Source organism: Calypte anna, chromosome 4 (genome assembly GCF_003957555.1).
Source record: "Calypte anna isolate BGI_N300 chromosome 4, bCalAnn1_v1.p, whole genome shotgun sequence".
NCBI classification, from domain to species: domain Eukaryota; kingdom Metazoa; phylum Chordata; class Aves; order Apodiformes; family Trochilidae; genus Calypte; species Calypte anna.
The window spans coordinates 1,279,325-1,292,138 of NC_044247.1; the positions used below are offsets into that span (position 1 = coordinate 1,279,325).

Below are 12,814 nucleotides of genomic sequence, written 5' to 3' on the forward strand. Positions count from 1 at the left end.
TGATTGTCTTAAAGGAGTATATTTGGCTTGGCACTAGATGCTTAAAGTTATTTGCAAATGTTATTCTAACACTTGTGGCTAATTGCAAATGACTTTGAAGACTAATCACAGAACACAGGACATCTCCTTGGCATGACGGGACAAACACTCACTGTAGTTATGGATTCCTCAGTGCTTTTCTTATCCAAGTTTGACTTAAAATGATTTTGTTTGTATGGAATGGTGTTAATTCATCCAGACCAGTTTTGCTGGAAGACAAACAGACCACGTTATTTCTGAGGGTCAAGATACCTTTATTTGGCCATGCTCAGGCAGACCAGAAGGCCAAAACAGAACTCAGCTCGATTCCTATTATGGGAGGCTGGCTGCCATGCATTTTAAAACAATAATCATCTGGAGTGGCTGAGATGTTCATGTTTGAAACTTAATAAAGTGCCAAGGTGCTCTGTGAACACAGGGACTCACCTTACATTGCAGAAACCTTCCCCACGTGGCAGGACTCACTCCGCATCCGTGCGCCGTGCAAGGTTTCTTGGGCCCACATCATAAAGGGGCTTCATTTCTCTCTAACCCTCTTGCCCCCCCCCAAACCAGCACCATGCTGGTTTCACCAAGCAGTGCACAAATGGCTCGTGAGCTTCACTAAGGAACAGGCACTTTGTCAGCCCAAGGCTTCTGCAAATCCCATGTACCTCCACCTCCAGGCACACACGTGGTTCACAAAGTGGTTCCAGGTCTTTCAGGGTTCATCCCTGGATACAGTCCTGCTTTCACTATGACCACAGAGGGAAGACCACAGTACCTGAGCAGGAGCAGGGATGACTCCTGTCCTCATTAGACCCACAGGGCTCAGACTTGGTCCTCTCCATCACACAGCTCTTGCTGTGCCCCTCAGCACCAAGCCAGGTTTGCTATCTTGAAGGCAGAGTTAAACCAAGGGAGTTTTACCTAAAGGTTTTCTGGAATTCACACGTTTAAAACCTTCACCCAACACACACCCAGTTAAAGAAACAGCCTTATCTTGGCCCATGTGCTTGTTTCTGATGTGATATTGGCCTTCCCAGAGCTTCACATTGTTACCAACAAGAAGCCAGTTCAGGCTCTAACTGAGGAACTGATGCAAGAATATTCTGAAGTAGCTTCCCTCTCCCAGCACCAGGAATTAATTACAGCTTTGTACATTAATAAAACGAGAAAAAAAAAAAATCTCCCTTTATTTTACCCCTCCCATCAAATTTTCACTTTGTGGTGGGCGAAAAGAGAGATGTTTGGAACAAACACTTCCTTTCCCCTCCCCCTTTGTCCAAAAGTATAAATATTATGGGAACTTATAAGCTGGCATCTGGGACTCTGTTATGTTCATCTTTTTTGTGACGTTCATGTAGCAGGCACTCCTGAAGAATGTTTGGAATGAATGCTGGCCACGACAGGATGCTGCCTACAACAGAACCAGGCTCCAAGTACCTTCCTGCTATTGATTATGTTACACTCTTCCTATGGCCTGGGAAGGAGAGTGCCAGGGTGCTTAATATCTGTTGATATTCAATTAAACCAGGTGCATCAGACACTCACTAGGTCTGCCTTTTGCCTGCCTCACATCCAGCCCAGACTAAACCTTAAGAAAAAAAAAAAAGGAAACCAAACCCACACGCAGTAGAAGTCATCATGCCCATATGTGTGCCTGCTGGCTAACACTGGTACCTGGTGAAAAGATAAAAAGCCATGCAGTTTACACTCTGGTTGCTCTAGTTTGGGTTATGGTAAACAGACAGAATTCAGAGGCAGGGGAGGATGGTTGGTTTGTAATACAAAGGGATTTTGCTGGCTCTTGGAGGTCGCACTTCAAGCATAACTGCATTTCCCCGTGCACTCTGGATACTTCCCTTTTCCAGAGTATTGGCATGCTTGTGGAAAAAGCAACCAAACCAATTATTTAGGCACATGGTGAAAGATGGTAGGAAAAAAAAAAAAAAAAAAAGATCAGTCTGAAAAGCCTTACTCAAAGCCTTGATGTCACAGCAATAAGATAAGCATGAATGGTAGCAGACTCCTCCCTTGCATGAGGGGCCCAGCTGTGAAATGCACACATGGAAAGGCTCTGATATATTATATATACGACTGTAATCTAGAATAAATAGCATTGTTCTGATTTATAGGTGTATTTCAGCTTGGTTGTTGTTGTTTGTTATAGCTGGAGATGGTTTGCTCTTCATCCCTTCTGTCCCACCCTTGGACACATCGATGAACAGCAGCCTGGGAGTCCAGAGTGTCAGCAGAATCCTTTTGTACTCCTTCCGAAAATTCTGGTTAAGAAGCCCATAGATCACAGCATTCAGGCAGCTGTTAAAATAGGCCATAAAATAGCTCAGGACAAAAAGCCATTCTGGAATGTGTGGCTGCACTTTTGAAGGATTAATGGAAACAGCGAGGCCTATGAAGTTTAAGGGTCCCCAGCACACGGCGAAAAGGACAAAAACCACAAACATAGTCAAGAAATTCCGGATGTCAGCTGCTCTGAGCTTCTGCTTGCAGTCTTGTCTCACCCGGTGTTTGACCTGAATCACCAAAATCCAGATCCGAAGGTAGCAGAAGGTCACGATGGACAGGGGGACGATGAAGTGCACCACCACCACGGCGATGGTGTACGAGGTACTCACCGTCTGGGCAAAGGTGCAGGAGTAAATCCGGGGGTCATACTGCAAGGAGCCAACAAAGAAGTTGGGCACGATGGCCACCACGGTGAGTACCCAGGTGAGGCAGAGGTAGCAGCAGGTGTTCTTCAGGTTGAAGAGCTTGTCGTAGCGCAGGCTGTGGCAGATGTAGCAGTAGCGGTTGATGGCGATCGCCGTGATGTTGAAAATGGAGCCGATGACACTCAGGCCCATGAGGAACCCGCTCACCTGGCAGTGAACGTTTCCCATGGTCCATCCGTTATGGAAAATAGCACTCAGGATCAGAGGGTAGGGATAAACAGCAACCACCAGGTCTGCGACAGACAAGCTGACCACAAAGATGTTGCCTGCAAAAAAAGGAGAAGAGATGATGAGAGGTTAACACAGGTCTGGGTGGACAACTTGCAGCTCAGAGCTCCTCTTTGGGTCTGACTCTTTCCCCAGGCTTCCCTTTACCCTCTGTTTGGTATTTGAAACCCTAGAAAATAAGGTTTGGCTCTACTAGTGCCAACATTGGAGAGTAACTTGGTGTGATTAATCTGTGTTATTCCTTCTTAAGGAAATTCTAAACTGGAAGGGTTACCCTGAACTCAGCTAGAGCTGTGGGTCAGGAACCTGCATCCTCTAAGCTGTATAGGACAGAAGGTTTTGCTCCCCTTGTTAATCAGCCAGCACAACTGTAGCCACCAGGCAGCCACCTAGAAACTAATTCCTTTAAACACTATATGGGACACAACACTTCCCATAACATCACACAGTGATACTTTACATGAACAAAGGATTTTGGGGCAGGCAGGTTAATTTTTCAGTGGTTTATCCATTGCACTGGCAGCAGTTGCATGGGAAAGGTTTTGTTTTGGTTTTTTTTTGGTCTTTTGCACACAAACAGGTATATTTTCACCAGAAGTTCTGCAGTGTTCAGGCTAAGAAGAGTGTGTTCTTCCAGGAGCCCTGGTACAGCCAGCTTTTATGTTTTTCTCTTATTTGATGTGTTTTCTTGTTACTTTAATATTAAAGTTGTCCAGTGCAATACTGAAGGTCCATCACTACTCCATTGTCTGGGTGTAGGCAGGGAATATGATTAACCAGCTGCTGTCAGCCATCTCTGCAGAGTATATCCCACAGGTTTTCCACTTGTAGAGAGCTGACAAGAATCTGTATAAACATAAAATAATTTAAGCCCTGTTGGATTGAAAGTGGCCCCTTGGCTGTCAGTGCAGCCTCCAATGACCCAGGCAACCAGTGGCTTCCTACCAGCACTTACTGCTCATTCTAGAAGTCTGGTGTGTTTTTAGGTAGGCAAACATTCATTCTGTTCAATTTACCAGTCAGAGTAGAAATGTGCATTAAAGAAAGGGATCTTGATGTCTTTTGAGACCTGGTAGAACAACAGGACCAGCTATAATGTTGAAAAGGACATCAGTCAAAATTTAGCTCTTGGATGACCAGACAAATTGGTATTTCTGGAGCTAAACAGTGCAGCTAGAGGACAGAATACTAAAAAAGTACTAAAAAAGTAGGGGGTTTTTCCTAACTGTGCTGGCTGCAGGTACATCTGCAGTGGCAGGGAAGAAAATATCACTAGAGTACGAGTAGGGGCTACGTTTAACTCATTGAAACTATTCAACACCTATGGCCCTATGTGCTACAGGAGCATCCCAGCCCACTGATCATACCTCCACCCTCTCTTTAAACCCCTATATCCTGCTGCCTACCAGATTATTAAAAAAAAATAAAGAAAAAACCCCAAAACATTAAAAAGAGGTCCTTTACAGCTGTATCCATGAAGGGACTCTCTGTTCTGTAGGCCACTGGTTTCAGTATTTGGAAAATACAGCCAAGGGCTGGTAGGAATCACAGCCACAATGACATTGCAGTTGGCTCCCTGCTATGTTTGATGCCAACAAAAACCATCAGAGCAAGTCAGGAGTTCATCTCAGGCAGCAGAGTCCACTTGACAAGGACTGGAAAACAGTTCAGCCTTCAGACCAGCCCACGGTAGTGTGGATCTCAGACAGCTGACACAAAGACTGGGTTAAAAAATAAATATTAATTAATTAAATAAATATTAATTAAAATAAATATTAGGTCATGTGAAGTGCTGGCATCTTTTTAGAGATTTTGTGTAGACAGGTTTACCACAGCACAGACCTCCTGTGGCTGATGTGCCCCAATGCTGAGGGGCTGAGGAATATCTTACACAGGACTTCTTAAAAGGCAGCCACTGAACCTGGTCCCCATACAAGGAACTCTGTCCCTCCCTGCTGCCCAGGGCACAACCACCTCTGGCCAGGCACCCTAGAGGTGCAATGCTTTCCTGCAGCAAAATATTTATTCCTCTAACAAAAAATACACCACCTCAACAAGAAGCAAAACACATCCCCAGCAGCACAATTTGCTTTTGGAGAGGTTTTCCAGAACAATTTTCAAGACAGCAAAGCAGAGGCAGAGAGGTTTCAGCAGCATAGGAGGGATGCAGATGACACTGGAGACATCCTCCACTGCTGGGACCCCAACCCCAACCCTCCTTCTTCACTGGACCTTGGATATCCCACTTGGATACTCATTTATATACACAGGGGGTCAGCATTTGCTGGGGATGAAGGACAGCCACATTCAACACCCATTTCTGGATCAGGCAAAGCAGAACAAAGCTGGATGTTTCCTACTAAAGACAGCACATCAGTGGATTTAATCCAAAATGCAGCACAATCACAGGGGAAATTATTAGCCTGCCATCCCTGCCAACTGCTTGGAGAAATGAGCAGTCTCTGCCAGTCCATCCTCACTAACATTAACAGTCGCAAGGAAGTAAAAATACAGGGTGAAAAATCTATTAAAATAATACTCCCAGGATGGACTTAGCAGCTTGGATTCAATCCCAGCACACAGTATTGTGTGCATTATTTTCACACGATTTCATTGCATTTTGCTCCAGTAAGGAGAAAATGAGATGGTTTCATCAAAACAAGACTGGATAATCTCTTCCTTTGCCTGCAGAGCAAACCTGCCACCTGCACTCCCCACTTCCAGCCTTGGCTCTCCCATCAGCTGAAGGCCTGTCACCCCAGCAGGGTGTTGGGTCCCTGAAAATAAGACCCAAAATGTTCACTCAGTCCTATTCTACTGAAACAAACTCATCTTCCATTTTATTTGGCAGTGTGGTCAACTTCACATTTTTCTTCTGCTGAGATGGACGTGGAGGTCAGACCCATCCAACAGCCACTTCCCAGTCAGTCCTGTACATTGCTGCATTGTTAACAACTGCAAAGAGGGGGGCACATCATATGAAGGGCAGAACATGTCCTTCAAAGCATGGGAAGTGGCTGCTGGCTAATTATTAAAGGAGTAACTTGAGTATAGCATTACTCTGGTGAACATCAACATATGGGGGTTGAAAACTGCTTTAAATTCAGAGTTTGCTATGAGACCCTGCTCCTATGCTATGAGGCTCCTGTCCTTGTCTTCTGAAGGATGAGATCAGACTCTTGCTCCTAAAAGCATTGCAGAATGGGAAGCCATCTAATGCCTGGCTCTTAGGAAGGCAAAGAGCAGTCTCCTGACAGTGACTTTCACTACATATTTATTTATTTACATTTTTTCCACTATAAAACATGAGCCCATAATTAATACCAGCAGGACTTTCAAATTCAGAATTATCTGCTTCCGTGACACTATTTTCAGCTGTAACTTCTTCTCTTTCTGGACACATGACTGTATTTCCTCATTAGTTTCACATTTTTCCATCCTGTTTTTATCTTCTGCTTACTCTAAGTTGGTTCATGTGCCACTGTGCTCCATCTCCCAGTTCCAGAGGGAGCCATCCCTGAGGAAGTGTGACCTGGGGAGAACAGCAAGTCACAAGCATACTGCTAACACAGACCTGGCCACTTCTTCAGGGAAGCTTTAATTATTTTTTTTTACATTACAGAAGTCCAACACAAAGCTATAGATTATAGAGGTATGAGATACTTTTCACAGTGCAAACCACATATTGTTTGGGGAAAAAAGACCCCAAACAAGACAAAATGACTTGGAGCCTAGGAGCAGAGCAGATTATCAGCATGTGTGAGTAGAAGGGATATCCCAGGACATCTTATGCCCTCGTACTCCCACCTCTGAGCCCTCCTCTTCCCTCCTGTGGTCCTGTAATCCTGCTCCAGTTCACTCCAACAGCCTGCTCCTGAATTCCAGCCTCTCATTTTGCCTGGATTATTCAACAACACAGGTTATTTGAGGACTCACTGTCCTGACCTGGTGGACTAGGAAATGTGGAAATCCCACAGCGAGTTCTGCAAATCAATGAACCACTTACAGAAAGGTCTTACAGGGCAGGGTGCTCCAGCAGCACCTGACCCTCATACAAAGAGCATTATTCTTCTACATATTAACTGAGCATTGCTGTACAAACAGAAGGGTCATGGGCCCTGCCTGCCTCCTGAGGCTGTTGGAAATCCCTTGGTGCAGAGACTCAGCCTCTCCCTGCTGTTCCCACACAGCACATGGGGGCTGCCCTTTAGGGCAGGTGGGATGGGGGCTTTCTGAACCTGTGTTGAAAAGGGAGGGAGGGGGAAGGAGATAAAATACTTTTCTGATAATTGGCTGTTGTTATAAAACCCAGAACAATCCAAAGCAGCCAAAACCTTTGGTCTCTGTTAGCCACGTAAAGCTCTTACACTCCCATCCCTTGCTGAAATATTCCAGTACTGTTTGCTTCAGGTTAACAAGACACAGATGCTCAATGCAGCCTGAAGTTAATAGTGTTATCTGTAAACCTTGTGCTGAAATGGAAATATACTTCAAGACAGCAGTTGCACCAAAGCAAAGTAACAGTTTTGTGGGTCAGGTTCTGCTCACCTGGCAGAGTCCAGCTCCAGCTGAAGAGGGGAGAGGGCTTTGCTGCCCCTAACCCTTCCTGCCAGCCCCAGCACAGCACTTAGAGACAAACTAAGCCATATCCAACAGCCTCATAGCCCAGCAGCTGAGCCACCCCCATGATGGACAGGAGTGCCATGGGGCTCCCTGTGTCCCGACACTGTCCCCTCTCCTCCCAGCAGTGAGCTCAGATCCCAGGGGCTGCCTGGCTCCAGCCAGAAAGCTGCAGACCAGCAGGTAGAAAACCTGTTGGCAAAACTTGTTAAGATACAGAGTGACACAAAGCTAAAGGTTTACTTGGGTGGCTGGTATGTATCTGGTGACAACTTCTTATTTACAGCTTACAATAAAAAGCACCTGCAGTTTTACATTTGTCCTGGGTTTTATGGAAAAACTCAACAGACTTCTGTCTGTGAGGAGATAAACTGGAATTAAGGCTCACACCAGTCCCAGAGATGTATCTATAATATGGTTCAGCAAACCATTTACCAGGCCATGACTGCAAAGCAAGCCTCTGCTGCCCAGAACTTAATACTCTCTGTTTAAGCTTCCAAAGCTTATGCTCACTGCAAAACAGAAACAAAATGTACTGTTTGCCCCAAGCAAAAAGACAGTCATAAAACTTTTATTCAGCATGCAACAACTCTTTATTATGTCTGATAGCCTCCTCTTTGTTTTTACCTGCCACTTGCTGTGCACTTGCTTCTATCCCACTCTCCACCCTGCAGGTGTGACTCTGCTCCATCCTGCAAACTAAGGGGCAGTTCATAGAAAACACTTTCAGATAATTTTTAAATAAATAATATAAAGATGCCATGGAGTGTCTGTGATCATACACTGCTGTAATCCAGACTGAGAATAAAACTGTGGCACTGAGGGACCTGGATCCTGCAGCCCTCTCTCTGCTGAGCAATTCTCACATCATCAATCCCAAAGGATCACTCCAGGGAAAAAAGTCTTTGCCCCAAGGAGCATTAGGAAAACCACCCTTCTATTGGGGACCATGACCCACATCACTGCTCCATGCACACTCCTGGCTTCCAGGGCACCATCAACACCCAACACAAGAGCAAAATGGCCCCTCAGGAAACACTGACTGTTCACTCTTGTTTCTTTTCAGCATTCTGATGAGCACTGATGCATCTGACATGTGTGTACAGCAGCCCAACAACCATTTCCCCAGTTTGTCCACTGAAAATGTTTGACAAGTGAAAATCAGAGAAACTCCCCCTGGGATCCAGGCAACAGGGAAAAAAAAAATAAATCATAATTTGTTGTACAATTCATTAATCCACAAATTTTAATCGAGGATTTTATCTGTGCTTTTAGGAAATCTGTTCAAAAAGGAGAAGAAACAAAAGAGAGGAGAAAAAACAAAAGAAAGGCAAAAGCATTCAATCAATTACCTATTATCATTACCCCCTCAGGATTCAGAGGGGGAAGTGAGGGTTCCTGCAGCTACACACAGGCAATGCAGTCGGGCTGGCCTCAAATTCTGACTGAGCTGCACAAACCAGTACAGAAGGCAATGAACAGACAGCCCAGGAGGCACTGCCAGCCCACAGCATCCTCAGGATGGAAAGTTAGACATGGAAATATTCAGTTTAAGGACACCACGAAGGTCCTAACCAAAAGCATAAACCTCCAGAGTCCTTTGAGATCTCTTAGCAGAGCAGTGAAGCCAGAGAGCAGCTCTATGTTCTGGGATACCACCTGCTCACTGGCATCATTCCCTGCAGGAAAACCATGGGATCTGCTGCCTGCTCTGTGCCCAGGCAGGAGCAAGGCCAAGAGAGAGTGGGAGGCAACCTGCAAACCAGCTCAGCCTCCTCCTGAGCCCTGCCATGACCAGATGCTTCAGCATCATGACTGCAAGCTTCATTAGCCAGCCCATCAGTATTTCATAGGATCAGATTGGTTTGGACCTTAAAGATTATTCAGTTCCAATCCCTCTGCCCTGGGCAGCAACATCTCCCACTAATCCAGGTTGCTCCAACCTGGCCTTGACCACTTCACCATGTTTTCACCTCCTTCTGGACCTGTGAGAAGGAGAAAAACCTCTCAATATTTACTGAAGTAGAAGGGACCAACTCCCCAGCACTTCAATTACATTTATTTTGTTATCCACCATACATTATTTTGGCTGCTGGTTAAAGACAGGAATTGCTTACACTGCCAGGATTATTGGCTTTTTAGACTTTTCAGGTTGTGACCTTTTCATTGCATTGCTGTCAAACCCAGAATTTAAGCCACACCTTCAGCTGCTCTCACTGAATGGAGCCAAGGAGAATCAGCTGAAGTGTTCACATCTCACAGATTCATAACTTTCACTTGCCTAAGGTCAGCCAAATTCTATCTGAGCTTAGAAGTCTGTGGGAATGGGCTGGAAATAAGAGACCAGCCCTGTTCACTCCTTGTGAATCTCTCCTTGTACCATGATTAGAAACAACGTCGAGGAAGGGAGGTTTTTCTTGGAGTGACACAGGTTGTAGCCAGACATTCAGACTTGACTGAATAAAAATTATTTCAGCTACGTTTTCTTCTGGACCTTCAAAAAGGGATTGGCCTCTTTTGGTACCACTGAAGAGAAACTTCCCCATTTTCAGGTATTTTCAAAGGAAAATTAAGGTTTTAGACCATCCCAGAGAAACACTGTCCTAGGTGGTGCTAAGCAGCTCCCTAAATCCCATGCTGATAAGGCTGATTCCCTTCTGTTTTCCCTGCCACACTGGACACACGAGCACAGAGCTGTCCTCTAACAGCCCATGGTAACTCCAAACCCATTATTTATCAACTGATATGTAAAATGCTCTGAAACAGGAAAGGCCCTGTATAAACATAAATGGGAATTACTGCCAGCACCCATTGAAATGACAAACCAGCATCCATCCCCTCCCAATCCCAGCAGCTGTACTTCCATCATTTGCCATCTGTTACCATTCTAAAACAAAATCTGTGAACTCAGGCTTAAATAGACTTAATCATGCTCTGTTGCTGTCAGTGCTGGTCAAAGCATGAGCTTGGCCAAGGAGCTATTGCAAGAAACTGATTCCCAGGCAGCCAACAGGCAGAGGGTACAGTCAGATCTGAAAACACAGCTGAGTCGAGGGACAAAAATAACCTCTTCTTGCCCTGCTGAGCCCTGGAGCTGGCTCCTGCTCCTCCTCATGCCCCTCCAGCAGGGCTTGGTGACAAAACCTTAGTGACAGCATCAGTCACTGTGGCCAGGGACCTGCACTGTGAGGAGCAGATGTTCCCCTGCCACATCTAACACCTCCTCCTGGCCTCCCAGCTCTGCATCCCAGGGATGGGTCCCTCTCCAGACCCAGCTCTCTCTGGTTAGCTGCCTGGGCTGGGCTGCATTCCCTTTTTCCTTGTAACTCTTTTGAATTCTATATGGCAATGATGAAGCTATTAAAAAAAACCTCACCAGTCAAAAATGTTTCTATCATTTCACATTTAGCATTTAACTCGTTCTGAACCAAACCTGGCCCCAGTCTGCTCCCAGCACCACATCTTCATACTGCAGCTTAGGACAGAGCACAGGGGTTATGTGAGGGGAGGGCTGTCCAAGGCAAAGAAATGGAGGTACAAAGCAGCCAGCTTTCCCAGGAAAACCTAGAGGTGCTTTCCACAAGGCTTGTTCTTACACACACAGGCTCAGTTTTGGACTGGATTAGTTGCTGCAATACCAAATTCAGGTGTCCTTTTCAAGATAATCCTTGTTAAAGAGTCAGACTTGAAACATGGTAGTATTGTACAGCACCCAGCTTCAGGTGAGAGGGAGCTGAGCTTAGACCCCAGAGAAGAAGTTGGGTCTGGACACAGAGCAGCACAACACAAAATGCTGCCCCAAATCCAGCTTTACTTGGTAAAGGAGGTTCAGGACAGAGCTCTGAGACATCCTGGTTCTGGCATCACTGTGTCCTCTAGAGTTCTGCCCAACACCAAGAGACCAACATAAAAATCATTCAGTTGCCATAGAATGACAGAGGTCACTTTTAGACAAAAAAAAAAAAAATAAATAAAAAAGCAATTAACGTGTGAAATAACTAAGCCTAAATCATTAAGTAGTGGAATAGTAATAAAAGAGCTTGAGTTATGCTGGGTACAGATACTTAAAGAAAGCAGCAGCGTGCTGAGCATCCTCAGCTCAGGGATGTGATTTGTGTTGTGTGGCCAGAGGGAGCTGATCTGCTTTTCCCACTCTGGGTTGCTCTAAGAAAAGCTGTTTTTCCAGCAAATCTTGCCTCCTCAGCAACTTGATGAATTCCTGTTCTCCACTGCCAGGACAGATTATTCAGTGACATACAGACTGTTTAGCTGAATTTCCTTTCTCATCTGTTTTGGAGAAGGTGAAAAAATGCCATTCCTTGACCTGGAATCTCATCCCGGGCAGGGAAAACCTGAAGCAAACCCAGAACAAGTCAGTTTGTCAGTCTGCTACCTCTGCAAGCTGCCTTGAAAAGCATGACATTGAAACTGAGGCAGCCTGCACTGTTCTAGCAGTAGGACAGGACAAATCTGAGATTTGTGAATTTAAAAATTAAAAAATAAAAATTAAAAAATGCTGCAAAGAGGTGTGAAAGCCCAAAGAAATGGGAATGCCAGGATGCAGGGCAGAGAAACATCGTGTAGCAAGCTTCAGAACCTGCAGGGGGAAAGCAGAATTACAAACAGGGAAATGAACCCTGAAGTCTGTCCTGGCTGAGCTGTGTTTATTTCACCTGTGCTGCAGGGGGGCTGGCAGGAGATGGGGGGAACACAGACCTGTTCCCATCCATCTTCACTCTTCTCCTGGCATCCTCAGATGTTCTTTTCTCTTAGAAATTATCTCACCCAGGATCTGACCAGTCAAAAGCTGGATGGCTTCCTAAACCAAAGCTGGCTTTCTAAAGTTCCCTCCTCTAATTTGGGTTTGGGGAGAGGAATTCACTGCTCAAGCACAGATCTCCCTGTCTGTGGGCAAGAGCCAGCACACCCTGGGGTGAGTGCAGACAGGCTGAGCAGGTACCAAAGGTTTCAGAAATAGTGTTACAGCCCAGCTCCTTTCTGACCTGCTCTACAGCATGGAAAATGGGGAAGGGAAGGGTGGAGAGGGGAAGGGTGGGGAGAGGAGAAGAGGAGAAGGAGAAAAAGAAGAGAGAGAAGAGAAGAGAAAAGAGAAGAGAAGAGAAGAGAAGAGAAGAGAGAAGAGAGAAGAGAGAAGAGAGAAGAGAGAAGAGAGAGGAGAGAGGAGAGAGGAGAGAGGAGAGAGGAGAGAGGAG

At 45.5% G+C, this 12,814-nt stretch overlaps 1 protein-coding gene across 1 annotated transcript in view; it reads right to left on the reverse strand.

Moving 5' to 3' along the window:
• Nucleotides 1–1,949: 1,949 nt before the first annotated feature.
• Nucleotides 1,950–12,814, reverse strand: part of GPR50 (G protein-coupled receptor 50) — a 44,476-nt gene continuing 33,611 nt past the window's right edge. The window contains exon 2 of the mRNA XM_030449073.1: nucleotides 1,950–3,019. Coding sequence (XP_030304933.1) covers nucleotides 2,151–3,019 — 869 coding nt within the window. The 3' untranslated portion in view covers nucleotides 1,950–2,150. The remainder of the gene's footprint in view (nucleotides 3,020–12,814) is intronic.